This window comes from Heteronotia binoei, chromosome 5 (genome assembly GCF_032191835.1).
Source record: "Heteronotia binoei isolate CCM8104 ecotype False Entrance Well chromosome 5, APGP_CSIRO_Hbin_v1, whole genome shotgun sequence".
Classification (NCBI taxonomy): Eukaryota; Metazoa; Chordata; class Lepidosauria; order Squamata; family Gekkonidae; genus Heteronotia; species Heteronotia binoei.
The window spans coordinates 60,829,404-60,853,881 of NC_083227.1; the positions used below are offsets into that span (position 1 = coordinate 60,829,404).

Sequence of the window (24,478 nt, forward strand, 5' to 3'; positions counted from 1 at the left end):
ATTTGACTGAGTCCATAAAGCATTATTAATTAGTAAACTAGAAGTGAGGGATTTGAAAGCAGATGATAAATCACAGATAGTTCAGATACATTTGTGTGAAGTTGTTTTGTTTGCTTTTTACATCACGTCTAGCTCATGGTTTTTAAGACTGTTTTAGTAGAAGATATATGGCACATGGTCAGGCAATTATGTGGCATTTTTCTATTTCTCTATCAATAGTATATTTTTTCTTTAAAAAAATCTAAGTTTCAAAAGCAGTTTAGAGGGATGGCATAAAAGCTGCTGTGAAATGGAAGCTGCCTCGTGTCTGTCTACTGTTTTTTGCCATTCAAACTGAAGATTGCAGAATATCACTGATTCTCACCACTGAGTTAGACAGCTCATGAGCAGTGTAGCTCAGATTGCCATTCTAAGGTCAAGCATCAACAGCATACAATGAAAGGTTCTGCGGTAGCATAAGCCAGAGGAATCTGTTTTAATAATTCTTGGCTTAATTTTTTTTTTTTTAGGATGGAATGTAATGGAACAAATTTAAAACCATGCTCCAGGAAGATTGCGTGCAGACAGGCCAGAATCACACATGCACTCAAGCCCAGCATTTCCACCACATGAACTCACATAATTGAAGACAAAAAAACTGATTTTAGCTTCTGGTCATGGCTGCTGCATCCCCACAAAAGCTGCTTTGGTGAAAACTGTGTCCAGACAGATCTTCTGGTAAAGACCTGGAGAATGGGCATTTGCTAAAGGGATACAGAAGGCTAGAAAGCAGCCTCACATCTTAACTCCTGGCCAGTCCACTGCAAATGACAATGAGCTGCCACGTGTTTATCAGTATCACAGCAAGACAGCAGCTTCTCTCAGTAAAAAACCAAGATTATGGAAGTACAGATTTTAACTGGTTACCAAGGTCAAGCAAAGCCTGTGAATTGCTTCTCAAGTAGCTAGTTAAGACATTCATCATCTTTTTAAAATCTAACATGACTAATAGACAATCTGGATGCTGTAAGGTGTCTTAATTTATATCAGTGCAAATTAAGGTTAAAGCAAGGTTAAAAAGACATGTTTACATCAAGGGTCTGATGTTATAATTCATATACTTCCTGGCCATGTAGACTAAATGGTTCGTGTAACAATTATACAAATATATTTCAAAATACAAGTGATGCCTTTTGCACTACAGGACTTTAGATTCAAGGGAGCAGATGTAAAATTAATTTCTCTGCTCACATGCATAAAGTAATTCTCCTTAAGGACCAAGTGCTCTGAACTTTCCTACTGGGCACGGTGAAGTTTCTCTGTGAAAATAAGTGTTCATGCAGCTTATGAATATTTATGACTCTAAGAAACAATTTAACACACTGCGGACCTCAGCTATTTGGAGACAGCATGAAATTAGGATGAGATCACCAGAGTGAATGCACTGGATGATCTTGTCAAAATACAGGGTTCATCATTGTTGTCCTATATAGTCCCACATGGATACTGCACAGGCATGAAGGCCAGTCGCCAGAAGATTTTTTTAACTAGCACAGAAACAGAGCAGGAGGAGCCGCTCCCAACTGGAGATGTAGGCACCGTTTCCCACCCAAAAGACACATGCTCCAGAGAAGGGCTCCGCACACTCCCTCAGTTCTCTCTTTGCTGCCACTACAGAATAACACTCCTTATCTCACTCCTCAGCTTTCTTCTCAAAGAACAAAAATTAGATGGCATTGCTCAAGAAATGTTCATCTTGTACAACATAAATTACAAAGACAGATGAGCACTCTGCGTTTGCTCTCTTTGAGTGAGAGCCATAACATAGTGGCATGTAAAATCTGCCAGCAGTTTACCTCAGAAGCGAGGGCTGACAACAGGGTGAAAGAGCTTTCTTGACATCAGCTAAACTGTCAGTAAAATCATCTGCCCCCGTGAAACAGCCTGTGTTTTCGGCACCCAAACTGATCTTTATATGTGCATGGCATCAGTCTCAACCACGTTAGTTCCATGGTCAGACCCAAACAGTTAATACTGAAATCTGCCATGCCTGTCTCATTCTTTCTCTCTTTCTAGGGCGGGGGGAAGTTGCAGTTAAGAGGTTTCGGGCTGGGCTGGCAGGCTGCAAAGTCCTCCACACCAGGTTACCTGGGAACTACAGGCCCTGGAAGAAGTCATTGATGCCTGGGTTGCTGCAGACCTTCCCAATGCCTTGAAGCTTGTGGAAATCGCACTATCAGAATAAATCCATGTTGAGAATGCCCAAAACACGGTTTCGTGGGGCCATATCAGATCACTACCATATCAGCCCAGAGAAAATGATCGTCAGTTCCTCCCTTCCCCTGTTTAAGATCCTGCTCATGTTTGAAATGTATTGGGGTACTGGTATTTATTGGGGCACAATCCATGTTGGCTCAGAAGCCACTCTAGCTGGCTGGAGACCAAGAGGTCTTTTTTTTCTGTACCCTACCTAGCTCCTCGATGCTGGCATTTTGTTGTATGATAGGAATTCATTACCTTTTAGTTTACTGGATTTATAGTTCACCTTTCTCACTGAGGTTCAAGGGCCTTGAGTCAAGGTGGATTACATGATGTATGTCAGGGGTGGCCAACGGTAGCTCTCCAGATGTTGTTTGCCTACAACTCCCATCAGCCCCAGCCATTGGCCATGTCAATGGAAAATGGGATGATGGATCTTAATAAGAAATGCAATGGGACTAAGATTTCAGATATTTGAAACAAAGCTGTGGTCCGAACAAAGCTTAAGTATTATATCATGACATATGTAATAAATACCATGTTCTTCACTGGAACAAAGTTTGAGTCCAGTGGCACATTTAAGACCAATAAAGTTTAATTCTGGATATAAGCTTTTATGTGCATGCACACTTCAGGCTGTGTCTTAAAGCCCCTCTAGTGCCCTGCCACATGACCTTGATGACTGCCATTAAAATTAAGATTAAATATCGGCTGGAGAGCTTAATGAGAATTAAACTGCATAAGTCTAATGGGAAGGATATTAATATTGAAAGTTTTTATCATTTCTGAAAAGCAGAAAAGGAAGAAATTAAATTAAAACATTTTCTGTAAAGAAATTTGACTTCTGTTTTCACATATAATCAGGGGTCCTTTTGCAGAAGAATAGGTGGTGGAGCTCATCCAGGGATTATTATGCAGCTGTACCTACTATTCAATGGACAAGGTGGGAAGGAGGAGGTGGAACTCTCAGAAAGGTTCATGAGCTGTGCTCCTGTGAGCTCTCGCTGAATCCGAGGCCTGCATATAATGCTTAAATCATTCTTAAAATATAGTTTAAAAGAATTCATTCTGAGATTTTTACAAGGTTATGGTAATAACCATCTAAAAAACTAATTTATGTGATAGTCAAATGTAGTGTCAGGTTCCCTGACAATTGGGTGAGAATGTCAGATGGTTCTGCTGTATCTGGGGTATTCACTCATCCAGTCGTTTTCATTTCTCTGTACCACCGCACTTTACATACCAGTATAATCTGAACTATGTAATCATTTTACACTTTGCACAAACGTGTATCTGATTGGGCATGCTTTGGCATTTTGCTTGCTGTAACTTTCTCAAGATGTGTTTGAGGAAGACATCAGCAGTAGAACTGTCGGTAGCCATGGCAGTGTCTGACTTTGGCCAGATGAACTTGAATGTCCACTGAAGGCTCTCTATGCTGAACACCTAACTCTGGGAACCTAACTGAGAGGGGCTAGATTTAACTTGCATGCCTTTTTGCTTGGTATATTATTGGTTCTGTTTGTAAGTTAACTCTATTCTTGGCAATGGCTTTGTAGCATGAAGGTCCATTGCTCTGTATCGATCTCCAACAAACTTCTAACCATTTCCATATGCACTGAGTTAACTGGGATCAGCAACTGGCAAAACCTCACATGTAGGCACGCTCACAACTTTAATGATAGAAGCTCTTTTGGCTTACAAAGTGGAATTTTTGCTCAGTAGTTAAAAAATCTTCTGGTGGCTGGCCTGTGCCCCTGCACAGTACCCATGTTTGATTGCACAGTGATAACTTGATGAACAACAGTTGCAGGTAAGTATAACACTGTTTTCTCTCTCCTGAGTCTTAAAGTCTCTGATGACATATAGTTTACAGGCCTCAGGAATAATAAAAAAACATACTTGCAACACTGATTTGTCCCTATTTGTTTAATATTACCATATTAAACAAAACAGATTTAAATCTGCCTTTGTTAGATGGCTATGGATCTAATTTAAGAAATTTTAAGTGTAGAGTTGAACATGAAACCTAAACTTAGATTTCATTTTAAATGAGGTTCTTTTTAAAAAGCAACAGTGTAACTGGAAGATACATATACTTGGTTTAACAAAAAATGTTGCGTTCGAGTACAGATCCATGGTTTATCCTTCCATTTATAGGAATGCGTATACTTTAGTGTGCACAAAATTACTGGGAGGGAAAGTGATAAGGTATAGCCCAATCTCATCAGATCTGGGAAGCTAAGCAGAGTCGGTAGTGCAGTGGGAGCCCACTAAGGGAGATTTTGCAGAGGAAGGCAATGGCAACCCACTTCTGCTTCTCACTGGCCTTCAAAGCCCCTTGCTGGGGTTGCCATAAGTCAGCTGTGACTTGAAGGCATGAAATTACTGTAAAAACAGTAGTAGAAAACTTAGTAGTAATACCTGTTGAAAAACGTCAGTATCTTTACACAGAAGTTTATGGTATATTATTCTTCCACTCTCATTTTATTTAGTCCAATAGAGTCTTGTTAACTTCCCCCAAAGCATCTGGAAAACCATAAGTGATTATGCTTTATACTCTTCCTTATCAAGTAATAGAAGTGGATGTGGCTAAGATACCATTTGCATCAACTATACATTCAAGCCCAAGATATTTAAATTCCACCCACAACTGCCACAATCATCCAACTGAGCCAATAACATTTTGTCTCACAATAGTTTCCTAGGCAACTTTATACAGTCAAAGAAAAGCATTTGCCACAGGAGAAAGAAATTAAACCAGTTCCACATTGTCTTTTTACAATGCTTTAAAACTGTTAAACATTAATGACTGGGGAAAGTGGGAGACTCTAGGAAACTTTAGTATTTTACCTTTGCCTCTTACACTGAGAACAAAAGGGGCTTGCTCAATGACTGTTACAGTTGACCTAAACCTGTTAATGATATTGTCAGAATTTGATGGCGGCAAATGATTTAGTGACTATTTAAAGGAAGTCTGAAGAATAAAGAGCTAGTAAAATAGCTTTATATGTCCCTGATTGTCCCAATACTAATCTCCATATTTTCCCATACTTATTAGCAGGGCTCTTTTTCTAGCAGGAGCTCCTCTGCATATTAGGCCATGCCCCCCTGAGGTAGCCAGTCCTCCTGGAGCTTACGGTAGGCCCTGTACGAAGAGCCCTCTAAGCTCTTGGAGGATTGGCTAGATCAGGGGGGCATGGCCTAATATGCAGATGAGCTCCTGCTAGAAAAAGAGCCCTGCTTATTAGCCTCCCTTTTCTCTAGAACTGAAGGATTTTTAAACCCTCAGCAAAGCAGAAGCCATTTGCTGAGTAGGGACAAGGGTAGCAATGAAGCAATCAATAACAAGAAAGGTGAACTGGAATGTTAAGTACTTAAGCAGATTTATTTTTAAGATTAGTCACATGAAAGTTGATAGATGGTTTAATATGACTACCTAGTACAGCTCAGACCTTTCCAAACCTCACCTTTGCTTTGCTGGACTTGCGCATGACTCAGCAGCTTTGCTTTTAAGCCCCAGCTCTACACAGGCCAGAAATCTGGGAAATCAAGGCCTTCCCTATCCCAAAGTCCACTCAAAAATTGGACACAGATTGATCCAACTTCATTTAACAGCCCCTGGAATATTTGCACAACATTCCTCCTCCCACGCCAAGGATAACTGACAGGTCTTCTACTGCAGCAGAAAAGAGCAAGTGTCCAATAGCACTTCAGAGACTAATATTTGTAGCAGGGTATGAGCTTTTATGAGTCACTGCTCACTTCTTCAGAGCAGTGACTCCTGAAAGCTCATAGTCAGCCACAAATTGTGTTAGTCTTTAAGGTGCTATTGGGCTCTTGGCTCTTCTCTACTGCAACAGACAGACAAACACAGCTCCCTTTCTGGGTCTTCTACTGGTGAAGGATTTCACTGTAATTGTTCAACTGTTGACAGCCCTCTTTGCCCCCATTACAGCATCAGGTCCAAATTTCTTCCCTTAGCTATAACTGGGCATGGGGTGGGGGGTGGGGAGACAGTAGGTTTCACAGCCCAACACAAATGGATATTTCCAAAACAGATCTGTAAACCTGCAGAAGTTTACTCCTCAAATGCGTACATTTTAATGCAATATTTATGACTCAGCAAATGTGTATTTGTCTTTGTTTTAATATATTGTCATATTGGTTTGGTGTATGTTAAAAATAAAGATTATTTCAAAAATAATTTTTAAAAAAAGATAGCTGGCAGAATCTAGGTTACTAGCAAAGCAAGGGATGAGACTCTATTCATCAGTAATCTGCTCACTCACAAATACATGCCATTCATCCAAACTCTCCTCAGGCACCACACTACTGATGCTTTTACTGTTTTGCTAGGAGTGTGGGGGGAGCAGCACAGACGATTGCTTAAGAGATGTTAGGATAGTCTAGACCAAAACTAGATGATCACCTTAAATGGCGGTCCAACTCACAAGGAGCCACCCTGGTAAAACCTACATTGCACCAAGAACAAGACTGCCTGCACCGAAACCCAATGCAAGCTTATTTGTGGAGCTTTGCAGGCAGGCATATATCAAATAGTTCAATTTCCTATGCAATAGCTGCTTCTCACAAACAGCTCCACTGTACTGGCAAAGTTAAAGGACTTCATGTTTGGTCATAATGGTGTTGGCCTGAAGAGCTTCCTGTGGTTGCTTACTGAGTAGAAAGTAAAAGGAGTGTTTGTAACTGTAAGACATCTGGTATTAGTATTCACATTACCACCACCTCCCCAGCTAGCTTAGGGACAGAATGACAATGGGGAAAGGAGAGAGATTAACTCATCATAAAGCACGTCTATGGGAGGACAAAAATATAGGTTCAGAGACACCCCTTTTACTCCACACATGCACAAAGTTTCTTAGTTTAGCTCTGATTCCAGAATGTTAGAAGAAAGCCCTGCCACATTGAGAACATTTTTTTCCACATCTCTTAGCCCTGAAAGAATATTATAATACCTAATGTAGAAGGCCAGAAGTTTAGAGCCTAGAAGTTAAAATAAATAAATGAATAAAAACAAGGCTCTGTCACCAAATTGATACAATGAGCATAGGTACAAGGGTAGTGATTGCTGTTTAGAAGAGAAAATAGGAGATAAAACTGCTTTCAGAGAATGGCAACAGAGAGTAAGCCAAAATTCATTTTGATTTGTTTCTCTCTATTGAAGTAATATTAGAACTACTCTGCGGGAGAGCTGCGCAAACTAAAAGGCAGTAGCATCTTTGACTAACAGGCAATTTTCTGCTAGCATTACTTTTTCCACAGAAAAAACTAATAATCAAAACTATAACTTTCCCTGTTAATCTTACATTCATAGAAATCCTTCTTGACTCAAGAAAATCCTAATGTATTTTGTTGTTGCTACACCTCTAGCTGAGGAATATGTCCTCAGCTATGCAAATTACAAACCTTAGATTCAGTATTTAAACTTGCCCCTACAATTTAAGTTTTTGTACAAACAATAAACAAGTCTAAAATATGAGAGGATGCAAAGCCCTAACACTCTAAATCTAACAATGCAAAAGAACAGTCTGTCTGTGTTCAACACTGCTTCACAAATAATTGCATATTTGTTTTTAAAAATCTAAGAGTAAATTTGAGAGTTTAGGGTATTTGATATCTTGAACCAATTATTTATGTGAGGTAGCTTCAGATTCTTTCACCAAGTCTGGGGAAAAAGGAAATCATTCTCAGCTTCAAAGAATATCACTGTGAGAGATTAAAGATTTTCCTCAAAGTGAAAAATTAGATTCAATATTTGGAAGCATCTCTATATAGCAGATTTTCTAAAGTATATGGTGAATAAAGCTGAGCTTGAATCAGTAACATCTTTTAAAAAAACGGGATATTTCCCTCTCAACATTCTAAGATTAAAGTAACGTTTTCTTTGAGAAGATAAAATTAAGATTAACTATTAATGAGTAACTGAACTAAATGTGATTTGAAAATCATAACCCCAGATGCCTCACTCAGCTTGACGGTTTCCTGACAATAAGTTTATTTTAAACTTATAGCACAAACATATACCTTTAGTTCTTAAAAAAATATTTACCACACATCTGCTGGAAACTCCTTGTGTCTCCATAAGTGTGCTTTTGCAAACAAATATACACATTATAGACCTCATCTCAAGCAGACTACTATATGCTATTACAACACAATTTGCATAGTAGAAACTGAAATACTTACCTAGTTGTAGTATCATGACAATATCATTTAAGGCACGAGTCACTAAACTGAAGTGTCTGTAGAGGGGATAGCATAAAACTCTTCTTCCAAAGGATTCCAGGACTTCTGTAACACTAGTAAAGTTCTGTGGGGAACAGTTTTTTTTTTTTAATGATCATAACAGACCATTGAAACATACTTATTTGAATAGTGGATATATGAACAAGGCTGGAGAATATTACATTAGCAGCTTCGCCATACCTCCACAGTGGAAAACTTCAGACATCACATATGATACACAATGTGTTTGTAATAACAGCGAGCCAGAAATCCTCAGACTCACCCACCCCCTCTACCCCTTAAGTGTGGGAAGCCAACACTAAATACTACCCAGTTTAGGGAAATCTTTCCCGAACTGTAATTTGCCATGGTCAGAGGTTTAACAAATTGGATTTTATTACTGGCCTGCAAACTGGGAGTTTTAAAACCACAAAATAGGATCTAGACATTTTTCAGTGGTGAAATAGGAATGAAGGATTCCCTTTGACTATCAAAAATGCTAAGTTGGGAGTTACCGGACCTACACAGACAAAAGTCAAGTGGAATAAGGGCAGTTGTAAAGAGGGGAACTGGGTAGACAGAAGTCCAAAACCCATTTCCCACCCCACTGTAGCAGGCTAAGCTCTTTCTCTTTCCTCACGCCAACGAGTACAAGAACAAGGTGTATACCCTGAGAAAAACTATACTAGGTGCCAATTCAACATTATGAATGCTTCAAGAGGAATACATTTGCCAAGCAAGTTATATTGATTTTAAAATACCCTGTCTTTTCAATATTGCCCAGTTATGTCCTGTCTATCTTGGAAATCATGAAAGAGACTGTGATTAAGGGAAGCCCTTGCCAAGATCTTAGTTTACATGTCCTTCCTCTGGAACCCATTTTGATTTTAATAACTAATATGACTGAAATATAAATACCAAGGTTATTTTCAAGGCCTAAACAGGAAATGAAGATATCCCTTCAACTATAGACAAAAGAAATGCCTTTCGTCCACTAAGCTGAAATAGTCTTATTCACATCAGAGATGATAAATTTGCCCAGTATTTATAGAGGGACACTCAGTATTAGTTCTTACTTTCACCCATGCTACAATTGCCTCGTTTGAAGAGAAACAATTCTTTAATGCTCTTTTAAATTAAAAGGGTTTAGCCAATTAGAGGAGCAGGATGATTGGAACAGCTTCAAAAGCAATACATTCTCAGAGTCCATTCCAAGAAGAATATGCTCAGTGCTGAGCTCATTGCAAGTAAGATAAGAACTAAAACCAAGGCTAGCTGCCCAGGAAGATGAAGACTTTCCTTAGCAGTATAGCTGGCTTTTCAAAGTTCTCTCAAATACTCCCATAGGTATCTGTCGTCATCTTTTACCAAGTTAAAAAAAAAACCCAGTTAGTTATGAAAAGACTGAGCAATTTTCTGGTAGCAAGAGGCCACAAACTCTATATGAAATCTTCTTACAGCAATCTCCCTAAAGATTCTTGGATGCCCTTGCCAAGCCCGCTGTCAGCACTTGCTACCTTATTCTTGGCACCAGATTTTAGGTATCAACAATAAAAACAGGCAAGATCAGAGAGGACTTAGTTATCGAACTGGTATAGCAACCTCATCCATTTTGTTGTTCTAGGTCTTGCAAGGGTACAAGAACCAGCTTCAACTAGATGGGGATTAGTCATTTATCCTAGGTATAAAGGAACAGCCCTGTGAGTCAACCAGTCAGTGTTAACATAGTCAGCAGGCACCACCAAAGTCCCAATGGAACACATTGTGTTCACTAACTAACATTTCATTAATGCCAGTGGCATTCTATTTCTCACATCAGCATGAAATTCATACCCACAGACTGAGCTATGTATTCAAATGCATAAGCATGCACACAAGCACACGTGAGGTCCCTCACTCACTCATGTACAAATCTCTATTTCTTCAGCATTTTCAGCTGGACCTAGATAAAAGCAATGCCAAGCAGGGAGCCCTTAACACTGTGTCTCATGTGCTTTTATGAAATACAGAAAAGCCCTTTAATCCTACTCATTCCTTTAAATATATATATATTCAGCAGGATGAGATTCAGTTTAGGCTTAAAATTAAACTAAGAGGAGACACAGCTGAACTGCAAGAAGCCAGGATTAAGGAGAAGAGATTGAAGTCTAAATCTTCAGACATGTAAAGGACAGAGAGAAAGAAAAGAACTCTGTAGTTTTGATTGTTCCTAAGGTAAATACAAAGTTACATTACTTCATACCTCCTGCCCTACAACATACAACTTAAGAAGCTCTTCCTCATCTAATTTCTTTTGTTTTTTCTTCACTTGCTGACAGGCTGTGCATTTTAAAATTTATTTATAATTTAAATGTACAGACTGCCCTTCCCTGAATGCACAGGGCTCAGGATGAACAGTAAAAACATTCATAAATTAATAAAACATAAAAACATTCATAAATCAACAGGTGACTTCAATGATCACTTTCACATGTTATTACTTTTGTACATATATACAGATCTATATATGCATATTAAATACTTTAATTGCATTTTGCATTTAATGTGTGTCAGTTTCTCCTCAATGTAATTTTGGATGGCATTTTTTATGCAAGTCTTCTGATGGCACCTCAAGGGTCTTCTAACCTCTGTTATAATTTTTTTCGTGGGGGGGGCTCACAAGAGCTGCTGGGAAACAGGGAAATCCATCTCTAGAGTAACTCATGCTCACAGTTCACAAGATCCAATCCAAGGTTTACAAATAGTGGGTATCATCCAATAAAAGGGTAATAGCCTCATGCAATTGTTCTGGAGTTTTTTATTATACAAAATGAAATAATACTGGTTTATTAGCTGTGCACTCAGATCTTAACACAGACTCAGCTACCACCACATCTGAGACAATAATTTTACCTCCAGCCAGCAGAGAGTTGCACTCAGTTTTCGGATATTCCAGGGTGATTCAACCTTTTTTATAAAGAGGGAAGGAGGGACTTATTAGAACTACAACGTAATATGCTTACAGGTGATATAATATTCCCATAGGAGTTAAGAACTGAAGGATGAATTGATTCAACCAAACCTCAGGTAGATCTGAAAGAGCTGTAACAAACTATCAAACCATCTTTGTTTTCAGTATAAGCAATTTTTTAAAATGTGCTAGTCCTAAAAAGCTTTGGTAGACCTAATTAAACCAGTTTGTTCAGTGAATAGTTTCAAGGCTATAAGAGGCACACAAATATTTGCTTCTGGTAGCAGTTTTTTAATGGCTATTCCATTTCCAAGAAGAATTCACTGGTCCTTCATGGCTGGAAAAAGTTACGGTAAGCAATTCCCCCCTCCCCTTTCTGTATCTTTTCTTCAGTGAGATAATGCAAACCAAGAACTCTGAACTGATGAAAATACTCTACATCAAAGAACAACAGTATATGTAGCCCAGTATAATCCCTATGAATCTGTACTGGTTGTTTCTACATGACCAATGAATGTTTTCTTTATATCTACTGGCTCCACCAAACACATGTTAGCAGTTTACTTTGTGCATCCAGGTATTCGTGAACCCAATTCAATGCTACTTTTATTATGGACCTGATACTATCTTATTATTTATTGCACCAAGACATAGGCCTTATTTCAGCATAATGCTCCTGGGAGGCAAGACCTTCCACACTCATCTCTGCACACATGTAATACCTTATTTAAATTGGGCCTCTATGCTCGCACTCTTACTACACAGGTAATGCTAGCATTCAACAAGAGTGCCTGCTCTGGCTACAGATCACTACCATGCTAACATGGCAAGCACAGAGATTAAGGGCACAGTAATTTTTAAAAAAATGCTGGGTGTGCAACATTACACAGGTAAGTTCTTCTGCCTGTATCATATTTAATGAGGCCTTAGAGCCCAGCTCACATAGTCAGGAGAGTTACATTCTGAGATGCTAGAATGGACCGCCCTATTTCAGATTGAAGGATCATGCAGGAGCCCATTTGGAATGCTTCTCATGCTTAACCCTGCTATGCAAGCTTTTGATTTGCTTGGAATGTATGGGCCGGATCCAGTGCAAAATTTCTGCTTGCATCAGGACTCTTGCATAAGGAAATGCAAGAAAAATAGAATAGTGGCAGCTTGCACTGTCAAATTTACTGCATTCTGCTTATTTATTTAAAATATTTTAAAGACAGCTTTCCACCCAATCAAAGTCCAAGGTCCTATGCAAGATCATTTGCAACAAGTTCTTGGGCACTAAGTATATAGGGAGCAAAGTGCTAGGTGTTGCACAAGTAGAACTGTGTTATGTCTATGTTTTCATTTGCACAACCAAGCAAGTACACAGGAGGCTAGAATCTTATCATTTTACTTCTCAATTCTTCTCCATATATGAATCAGTCCTTACACATCTGTCCCTGAACCTACCAAGGTCCCATCTCAGTTGGTCTATCAACAAGCTGTCAGAAACAAATACCGGCTATATTCAGCTGATAAGGTTTGATTATGGTGAAACTGTACCCTCATGCATAGAGCCAGACTTAGTTTGGAACAGATTACAGTTTGATGATACATCTTAATCAGGAAGTGAATAAACTGCTTAGTTATCTAGCCTAGAAACCACAATTCTAAACCATAATTTAACACTCATTTAAAATCCCGGTAACATGGTGCATTCTGCCTGATTCAGACATTGCTACGTTCGTTCCAAGCCAGGAAGTCTACTATCTTGGTGATTTACATGCAAGGAAGAAATATGAGTAGATGAGCAAAAGGTAGATGGTAATTTTTTTAAACAAACCAAGATTTGTTGCCATCCAAATTTTTCTTAACACACAGGGAAAAGCTAGTCCAGGCGAGACTACGAAGGAACTTGTGCTTCTTCAGGAAGGTGAGCATCATCCTACAGAACTTCACACCATACTGAACAAAGACTGTCATGTATATTATGTTCAAGGAAAAAGTCACCTCACAGCTCTATTTGATACATCTCAGCTGTGATCATCCCAAGCATTTTCCCTTTCAATATCTGCTGCTAAAAATATAGAACTGTTGGATGTGTACTCACAACCACCATCACGTTTCCTTCCCCTCCCCCCCCCCCCAAAAAAACCCCTACACCCATCCAACATTTTGGTCTCTTTATTTCAAATGGCAAATCTAACCTAAGAAATAGAACATTTAAGTTCTTTGCTTCGACGGACTTGCTTCAATGGATTACATGAAGTCCACCTTAAAATCCATTTCTCTCAGTTACAGAGGAAATGCTATGCAACTGAGAAACTTAACCCCCATTTTGCCAACAGAAAAAAGAAAATACTCACATTCTTTTCTCCTTCAGTGGCATAGATTTCATAGCAATATGCCAGAAGGATGTCAAGTAAACTCAGATATACTTGGTGAGAGGTTCTTTTGTCAAGCAAGTAAGTTTTGTTAGTGAATTTTCTAAGTTGCTCTTTCTCTTCCTCTGTAAAAGAAACTAAAAGCAGAAAGGCTGCTTTAGAACAACGTATCTATGTTCTTTGCTACACAAAAGGCATACATGGCTGGATTAACACGGGGTGCACTGGTGATGAGAATCCTTTAAAGCAGCGGTCCCCAACCTTTTTGGCACCAGGGACCGGTTTTGTGGAAGACAATTTTTCCACAGACTGGGGGGGGGGGGGGGAGATGGACGACGAGGGTTTTGGGATGATAAAATTGTGCACTTTATTTTGGCGTGGTGGTTAAGTGTGCGGACTCTTATCTGCTAGAGCTGGGTTTGATTTCCCACTCCTCCACTTGCAGCTGCTGGAATGGCCTTGGGTCAGCCATCGCTCTCTTGCAGAGCTGTCCTCGAAAGGGCAGCTTCTGTCAGAGCTCTCTCAGCCCCACCTACCTCACAGGGTGTCTGTTGTTGAGGAGGAAGATAAAAGAGATTGTGAGCCACTCTGAGATTTGGGTGAAGGGCAAGATATAAATCCAATATCTTATTATTATTACTACATTGTAATATATAATGAATAATTATACAACTCATGGCCTGGTTGCTAACAGGCCAGGGACCAGTACTGGTCCATGGACCGGGGGTTGGGGACCTCTGCTTTAAAGCTCCCAAAGTCTTCTCCCATGTTGAATTCAGAATTAGGTACTTGGCTTCACAGTAGTACTTGCTCATTTCCACAGAGAACTAAGCAGCCAAAAGAAGTATCATAACTATATGGTCTTTGAACTAGGAGAGCATGAAATATATAGAAAGGACGTTTCACTCCATTTCTGCATTAAGCCATCTTTTACTGCAGGGCAAAAGAAAAGGTAAATGGCAGATATTAATTCCTAACCTTCTGCCTTCCTCCAAAATACAGAACATTGGAGGAAGACATTGGAGTAGAGAAGATTTGGCCAAAGGGTTGCATATTTCCCCATAATCTCTCTGCAATCTCCCCCTCCTTACTAAACCTAGAAGGAGGAAGAAAAATTGAAACTTTAGGTTTCCCAGTTCCACATTGCTGTTAAAAGTCTTAAAGCACTTAACAGATGAGTTCATATCATATTGAACAAGAGTCCATTATTTTATTTATTGGCCGCCCTCTCCTGCAAACAGGGCTCAGGGAGATTTACAACAATATCTATCTATCTATCTATCTATCTATCTATCTATCTATCTATCTATCTATCTATCTATCTATCTATCTATCTATCTATCTATCTATCTTCCATCCATCCACCCACCCAGAGTACATGAATTAAGTTAAAAACCACTAAAACCAAGTGCAGATAAAAGCAGTTCCCATTACAAGATAGCAAAAAGTTACAGTTCCTGAACCTCCTGAGGTGGAGGAGAGGGTGAGAATGCCTGAGGTGGAGGAGAGTGTGAGAATGCCAGATTGTACATTGTCCTGTGGCTGTCCTCAACCAAATGCCTGGTGAAACATCAATGCCTCACATGCCTTGTGAAAAAGGAGTAAATCCTGCAGGACACAAATATTCTCTGGAAGAGCATTCCACCAGGCGAAGGCTAGGGCCAAAAAAGCCCTGGCCCTAGCTCAGGACAGCCAGATCTCTCTTGGGCCAGGGTCCATCAGTAAGTTCTTATTCTCTGAGTGCAATACTTTTCATTGGAGGGATGTGTACTTCAAGTTGCAGGACAGAGTCCTTTCACATGTGAAACAGGGAGTCCAGGCTTGTTCTGAAAGGCAGCTGTGAGGGCAGCTGGCAGGCGATGGGGGGCAAGTAAGGTGGGGGCACCCAATTCAGTGCCCCTCGAGGGCCGGCACACTATAGGTGATGGCCTAAGTTTGACTAGTGGGTACATCGGCCCTGGTTGCCTGTACATACTGAACCTCCTGTATCCCCCATGTTCTTCCTTTTTTGCCCCTTTGTTCTCGTTGCCTCATCTTTTTACATTCAGCAGTTTAGGCAGCATTTAATTTGGAAAAAAAACAGAGGTTATATATTTACTGCAAATCAAGTATTCAGACTTTGAGCCTTTCACAAGAAAATGATACAAACATTTCCACAGCTGCAGCTATGCAGGTCACTGCATTAAAATAAACTGTTAAACAGAAGCCTGAAATATCTGAAAGGTTTTATCACAACTGAATTAGTACATGAAAAAGTTACAATCCCAAGCGACATTTAAAAAGTATCATATCTGCCTATTCTTCCTGCAAAAGGTGAAATTTTTAAATACCGTACATGATTCCAGCTATGCATATTATACTTTTGTGTAATGTTTGAGACATACCAGACTGACAATCAAGTGGAACCAAGGTACCTTTTATCGAGTCCATTCATTAGAGTTTGGCAAACAAGGTCTGCGATCAAACCCTGAGGCCTGGGCTTTGGGAGGTAATTAATGTAGATCAGGGGTGGCCAACAGTAGCTCTCCAGATGTTTTTTGCCTTCAACTCCCATCAGCCCCAGCCATTGGCCATGCTGGCTGGGGCTGATGGGAGTTGTAGGCAAAAAACATCTGGAGAGCTTCCGTTGGTCACCCCTGATGTAGATGCTTACAACATCCCTTCAAGACTCCCCCACCCCACATCACCAAGACACAGATATTTGTAGCTGTCTACTATTATGAAATATCGATTGGTTCTACTCCTCAATATATCCGACAACACCCACACCCTTTTTTCTTATAGCATTTTCACAGAGAAAGACTACAATTTATCACTGCAATTATTTTTGCTTCTTTGACTGCAAAACATTTAACTGTTCTAAATATTTCAAGGCTCAGACATGACTTTTAATTGTTTGCAAGAAACTAACATCAGCCAATACACCTCCTCTGATTTATATGTGATTTTTGCTCAGACTCAGTGATTAGGCAGCAGCATTTGGTGCCAGGCAGTGTTCCCTCTAAGCTGAGTTAGTGTGAGCTAGCTCACAGTTTTTTAGCTTCTGGCTCACACATCTTTGTCTTAGATCATGAAAAATGGCCCCAGAGCAAACTAATTTATGCAGTAGCTCACAACATTAGCGCTTATAGCTCACAACTTTAATTCTAGTAGCTCACAAAGTAGAATTTCTGCTCACAAGACTCCACAGCTTAGAGGGAACATTGGCGCTAGGATGCAATTTTTCCTTAAGATACTGAAGGGCTTGTATGAGTTTTATACAGGCAAAGGAGACCAGCAGTATGTCCTATAAAGTCATTGCTGATCTTGCTTGTTCCTTTTAAAACTGATGAGCTGAATAATGCAACTCTCATACTATACAGCTACTTCTGTGATCTACCTATCCTTACAAAGAGTTTATTCTTCCTCCTCTTGCTTCCTTACTAAGCTCTAACTTTTTGCTGCTGATGCATGATTTCCCCCATGCACACCAAAACAAAAACAAAAGCAAAACAAAAGCTTGACACTTGGTCCTGCATTAACTGAACTTCTAATTTCTTTCCTGAAGCTACCAGCAGTCATGACAATTTTCTTCTGTTCAATCCAAGTCACTTACAAGTGAAGCAAATCACTTAATTCTGCTGCAAACATGGGTCTCAGCAGCAGCTTGAGATCATTTAGTTATAAAACTAACCCTGGAAAAGAAAGATCATCTACCAATTGCTGACTTGGTGATATTCCCAGCATCTCCAAGAATCCACAAAACTGGATTTTGGATTTCAAAGCACTTTTACCCTTAAAGAAAGTGGCACTAGAGCACCCTAACAAAACCGCCCCCCCCCCCCTCCGGTAGTCTGAGGTTGTTTCAATGCTGCAGTTTCCCAACTTCTTTGCTAAGAAGTTTGCTCACAGGTCTTCATTGCTGATTTGGTCACAGACATTACCTGCTTCCTAGGCTTTTCTGACAGCCCAGTAAGCTACTGGCACTGCCTATCATGCCTTTGTAGGTTTCTATACCAGCAAAGCTCACATTTTTTCAGAACAGAAAGATCTACTTAACTACTGAAGTATTTGCTTGGGTGTCAGTTCTGTTTCCAGAGATGCTATAATCCAGTTTTCAGATATTTGGCACACAAGAAATTTGGGGATATACCAAGACTTACTCCATCTAATATAAGAAAGCATATTAAAAACAAACACATATACTTCACGAAACCCCATTAGTATGGATAGCAGGGAGAAACACCCCCTTTAGATTGTATGGAACACTGTATGGAACAGCAATTATCACCAATTTCATTGCTGTGGTTCAACAAAGGAATATTTGGGGGGGGGGGAGGATGCAAATCTGGAGCTCTAACCTTCTTTGTTACAGACCAAACCCTCCCTTTGCTACGATGAAAAAGAGCATTCACAGGCACAAGATGGCAACCTGGTTCAGATCACGGTATTCCAGCTGTTATGACTTTTTGGGGGCATCTCAGAAATTTCTTTGCCTATTGTTGCCTGCACAGATATTATCATGACTGGTATGCAGGACTGTATGATTGCGATCATTTAATTAAATTCAAGGACCTAATGAAAGTGAGACTTGTAAATGTTTTATTTCGGCACTCCGAAGCCTAGGGAAAGATTGGCCCTTTTAAAAAAGTCTAAGTATAATTTTTCTTCTCCTATAAAAGGAAACTGGAGACTGATCGCTGGTAAGCATGATAGATTACTGGAAACAAAATAAATTACCCTAGAGCATGTAAATGATACATTAAATGCATGTGCCTGCTCATGATTCTGAAGACTGCTTGTCACCTAAAACTTAGAATTCAGCATTCTGAAGCCAAATAAAAGTGAAATGTAAACTAAGCTGAACGTGACTGTTACAAAACCTAAACTCTTTCATCTGGAGCCCGTAGAGGCCATGGCTTCAAGAGCAGAAGAGAAATTCTTTGCAAAGTCCTCCTCTCCCATGGGAAAGGCTAGGTAATTAGTTAGGCTTATTTGAAGAATTTGTTTGACTTGCATTATACAATGGAACCATGGAGGGCCATTTGGGCTGTCAGCTAAAGGAATGAAATGCCCTCTGCTGGAAGGACACTTGGACAGAAAGCCAACAATGATGGTATCTGTGTTATACTAGTATTTCTAATGCCTTTCTAAGGATAAATTGCTTTTCAACAACCTGGTGAAGTAAGCTGAGGGTGAACAGGAGACTAAAAAGCACAGACAAAAAGTCCTGAACAGCGAAGATTCATCACACAAAAGCTAAAATAAAAAACTGAGATGAGACTTGTCTCTCTGCTCTAAAAATTTAGAAATAATAGTGAAAGAGAGAAACAAAAATCTGTAGTCATACATTTGGGCTGATGGGTTTTTTTTGGCAGTTCTCGCTCTTAACTGAAGATAATTTTTAAGCAAATGTTAGATCCTCAAAATTATTTGTAAGTTAAGATTGCTATTTTATTTTTATTTGACACTAGCTCTGCAATTTTTAAGTACTTTTATTCTAATACTGTCAGCTGCAAAGTATCTCCAGTAGACTCTCTGCATTTCATATTTTATGTGTGCCATATCAAAGGCAGATTCAGATATACCTCTTAGGCTCAGAGGATGACTATGCATCACAGTGAAGTCAAAGGAAGGATCTGAACATAGTACAGATCAGAAAAGACTTGGATGACTTGACAGGTAATGCTCACATGCTATGGTAACCATACAATAAAGACATCCATATATTATTATTGCAACATCGAAAGCAGAAGCATTTTACTTTGGTAGCTTTTACAGCGCAACAGTAACACAGGAACTGGGTCTCAATTACTTAATACAAACATATCCCTCAACACCTGTCTGGGAATATCTTCTGTAGTAATTAGTGGAAGCAGTTCTAGAAGACCCATCAGAGAAAGGGAAAAACCTCTGTGTCAGTTTCTGAAATATCTTTGAAAAGTCCCATTGAAATTAATTGAATATACAATGTGCAAAGTTAAAGATAGATCAAAAAGCTACAGAAGAGATGGACTATCCCTTGGGTAGTCATATCTTGTAGTCCTCTCTGGAAACATTCAAACAAGTACATTTAAACAACCTATAGCTGGTAAATCCATGCCACAAAGGGCATTCCACAACAATTTGTTTTAAACTTCACAGTCATGTGAATTGTCATCTATTCTATCATATTACAAGCAACAGTTAGATTTGTAACCCCTTGTGGGACAGCAAGTCTCAGTATTAATACAGTCAGTGCCGGATTTATGTAAAGGCTAAGTAGGCTGCAGCCTAGGGCCTCTAAATCTAGGGGACCTCCACAGCCCTGCCCCCCCACAGCGGGCAGTATCCCCTCTCCCAAAATTGCAAACTCAAGACTTTATGTGAGGGCAGGGCAACTTGGGTCCAGCAACTATGAGACTCGGGGCCCAATTTGAAACTCTGGGGCCCAACTGGAAAAATTTTTGTGAGGCCCCAGTTCAAAGCCAAAGTCTGCAGAATCTCAGAGATATAAATAAAATCCATCTAGATTGCCCTGGTGCAGGGGCCCCCTTAAGAGCGGCCTATGGGGCCCAATTTGCTCCAATTGCCTTAAGGCCAGCCCTGATGAGACTGTGCAGGGGTTGGACTGACAACTCCTGCTCCTGCCCCTTCTAGGTCCCTGGTGCCACTATTCAGAGTACAGACTCCAGGACTCCAGAGCCAGCAGCCCAGAGTCAACAACCAGCTGCACAGCCTTCCCCAGCTCAAGGGTCAGGTCAGTAGTGGCACATGCTGCACTTTAATCAGTGGGAGAGTGCAAATGGCGGGCTGGCTGGGGCAGATAGACCATGCAAGCAAGCTCTCCCAAGTCCCTTCCATTCCTTCCCTCCTCCTTGGCTTGAACGGAGCAAGCACATGTGACTGGCACTGGCCTCATCCCTCCCAGACAGGGAAGTCTATCTTTCACACTTCATAGAGCCCTGTTGGTGTCTGCAGCATGCACTTGCAATCCTTTTCTTAGAACTTCTTGGATATGAAAAGAAATATGGATAGTGTCAATTGTCATGCCAATAAATCCAAACAATACTGCTTCATACATTAATAGTAGATTAATTGTTCTAAAGCCATTGCAGAATCTAATCAAAGTTTTACATATTTATTTTATATAATATTTTTGGCAGTTGGCACTTTTAAATGGCTAGTATTGATCGTTGGATGGGAGCCTGGTGTTTGCTGCTGCTGGAATTATTAGATGAGAAATTATAGTTAATTATTAACCTATGTTTTTACATCATTTTCAAGCCTAATTGCATGTGTCTTGGAGAAAATTATTTAGAATCCTTTTGGCAATTTTGGGAGTTTATAAACTTATGAAAATGTTTAGATTGGAAAATGGTGTTGTGCTATAGGGTTGTCTTGTTGGATGTAACAGAATAGACTCCATCTTGTGTTTGCTTAATTTAGGTTGTTTAGTTTAGTTAAAATGGCCACCCACCCTGGGAAGTGGGGCAAAACTCCAGGGTAGGGCTACAAATCCCAGATGCCTCTATGGCCAAAAAGTGTGGGAAAGCCAGGGGGTGGAGTCAGAAGATATAAGTGCTCCAGCCAGCCTGGGAGGGGGGAGTCGTCCTGCAACCCTCAGAGAGGCCAGGAAGCTCTTGCTGCAGATTGCCCAAAGGCAGAGAGAGGCCTTGGGAATCAGGGAAGGCAGCAGTGGGAAGGGATCCTTGGAGGGATCCAGAATTACCTGTAGAAGGCAGAAGGCCAGGCTGCAGGTTGATAACTGAACCTCACCCAAGGGAAAATAAGTGTAGGGATCAGTTCAGGGACAGAGGAACTGTGTTTTGTCTTATTTTATTTGTGCCTGGTGATGTTTTTCCTTCTGTGTTTGATTTAAAGTGCCTTTTTGTGTTTAAAATCCTGTTACATGTAAATAGTCAATAAAATCTTTGTTTAAAACCCCAGTCTGGTGCTCTGACCATGGAGTTTCCCTTGCCCTGCCTACTACCAATGCCTTAAAAAGGGTCTTGGAAGGGGAAAAAGCCCAAAAATGTGCAGGTGCCAACCCTCCAGGAGAAACCCAAAGTTAAGGGGTTTTATCTCCAAATCCCAGGAGTCAGTCAGAGGGTCTCACTTCCCCTCAAGAAAGGCATAGGGAAGAAAGTGAATGGTGGCAGCTACTGAAGAGTGACAGAAGCCCACCAAAGAGGTGGGAAGGCAAAGTGGGGCTCATGAGACACAAACCGGCTACTCAGTCAAGGGTTGTTTTTTTTTTTAAGAATAACATTACAACTTCATTTTCCTAAAAAATAATGCTTATTTCACAAAAGGTTTACAAAGTTCAGTTACTGCAAAAGTTTTTCAGTGTTAATTTTAACATTTATGCATTTTTTCAATCACTATGATATTTAACATATGTCCTATGTTAACATATGACATATCACTATGTCCTTTAGAGGAGAAACTGAACTGTAGAATTTTAAATACTTGTCATCATTCTTGGTTTCACTCAGTTTTGTTTATAACACTTTTCCATTTTCTTCTAGTCGTTTGGGTGGGGGATTGGGAGGGGCCTCACAAGTGGAGTAGCTAGGGCCTCTCTTCATCTAAATCTGCCCCTGAATACAGTAAAATATTCACCTTACTATAAAATAAGTAAATAGTAGTTTTAGTTTAATGTAATTTAAAGATGTTATAATCTTACAGGGGAAAAGGAGATACCTTTAAAGGACCCTACTAAAACAGCTTTTCGCATTTTAAGAATATCTTCTGCAGGTTTTAACTTTATGAAGATCATTGTTCTAAGAAACATAGGGCATCTAAAAATCTTTTAATGCCTCTTTTTCAACTGCAGGAAGAGGTCTTAAGTATCTCCAGCTTATCCAGTTTCTTCTTTAAAGTTTCCATGAAACAAGGTTCAATGACTTGCTGGGGCAACTTACTCCATTGCCCAAGTAGTCTTAAAGGTACAATTCATAACTTGATTTCAGGGACACTAAGACTTCTCGATAATTCATCTTTTTCTACTGTACACAAAGATGTATGTACCACAAGTCTTGTGAGCCCATTTAACACCCCCACATTTTGGTGTCAGGAACAGAAAAATTGCTTGTTCATTCTCAACTTCAAAATGTTTAAGTAGTAAAAGTCTCATAACAATATTGCTTCTCTCTTCTGTTTTTGAAAGAAAAAAGACTTCTAACCATCAAAAAGCTAGCAAATCAGCAGACGTATAACTGTTCCTCATCCATTCACACTGGATGGAACCAAATAGCTGGAACCAAATAGCAATAGCAATCCAAAAGACAAACCTCACCTAGTATCTGCTGGGTGAACTACTCACCAAAGAGCTCCAGTATTTCAGCAGCATGACTTCAGTCACAGTATGAACCAACCATATTAGCATTCCCTATATGCAAGATCCATGTCCATATACAGGTAAGCCTCTATTCCATTTGTTATTATTGACTAAACATCCTGAGAATCCAAATTTGTTCATTCATTTTCTACATTCAAGATGTTCGTTATCACAAAAGACTTAAGGTGGATTGCAAAAATTAACAGCCCGCAATTCATGCAATAAAACCTGCATATAAACTTTTACTTTAAAATGACCATATTTCTTTCACAGGTTTCTTTTGCATATTGTACAGAACAACACTAATGTGTGCAGCCTGAATTAGCTGCCCAAAACCCACTTCACTGACAAGCCAAGATTACTGGCCAAAGTACTCCTCCTCACCTGCAAACCTCCCTTCTTTTATTGTAGATGGAACTGTTTCCTTCTCCAGTCAGGCTCCACCAATATCAGTCTTCCCAACAAGAGAAAGAAAATGTTTAGAAGCTCTGCCACCTCCCCTGAAATCAGGGCCAGAAGATGCTCTACATCATAGAGTAGGTAGCTGCACAGTTTAAAGTTTGGACTAAGGTTCTGTTTCTTTTCTTGTTTTGGATTATTTGTTGCTAGAAACCTGGATCCCCTTTTGAGCCTTCAAGGAACCAGTAGGTGTACTATTTTTGCATTTTTTTTCTTGGCTCCCTGATTTTTCGCTTTCACCACCACCACCACCACCACCACCACCGAACAGAGTAACTTGCAATTCTTTTTGGATGCTTGAAATGATTATCGTTGTAGCGGACTTCTAGTATTCTACTATTTAGTATACATATTGAATTATATTACTTTGGCCACTTTAGGTAGGACTAAATGTCCAGCCCGGATATTCATGTTATTCCTCTTAGCACATTTTATTTATTCACCTTAATACATTGCACTTATTCATTTCACAGTGTAAATATCAGTGTTCTTTAAACATGGTAGCAATGCCTTTACACGGAAGTGCGAAGGCTGGGGACAGGGAGAAAAAAACTCAGGAAACACATCAATACTTCTTTCCATTGCCTTTTCCCCCTTAATGGGAAAAAAATCAAATTTAGGGAAGCATAAATATTTGATCTTTTGAAATAAGTTAAATTACTTTGGAACAAGTGAAATACTTTTTAAAAAAACATTTTACCTACTTAAAATGTACAGTATGAATACAGTGTAAGACAATAAGCAGCAACAGATAATGCTGCACATACTGTAGAACAGGGGTAGCCAAACTGTGGTTCTTTCACACATACTGTGTGGCTCTCAAAGCCCCCACCACCCTGGCAGATGGCTTGGAGAAGGTATTTCTCTCTTTAAATCACTTATCCAAGCCAAGCCAGCTGGTGGCTTGGAAAATACATTTAG

At 39.8% G+C, this 24,478-nt stretch overlaps 1 protein-coding gene across 1 annotated transcript in view; it reads right to left on the minus strand.

Moving 5' to 3' along the window:
* SHQ1 (SHQ1, H/ACA ribonucleoprotein assembly factor) overlaps positions 1-24,478 on the minus strand; it is a 112,012-nt gene that overhangs the window by 59,196 nt on the left and 28,338 nt on the right. Inside the window, exons 8-10 of the mRNA XM_060239555.1 lie at positions 13,780-13,934; positions 11,380-11,433; positions 8,449-8,572 (exon numbers count right to left, since the gene is read on the minus strand). Coding sequence (XP_060095538.1) covers positions 8,449-8,572; positions 11,380-11,433; positions 13,780-13,934 — 333 coding nt within the window. The remainder of the gene's footprint in view (positions 1-8,448; positions 8,573-11,379; positions 11,434-13,779; positions 13,935-24,478) is intronic.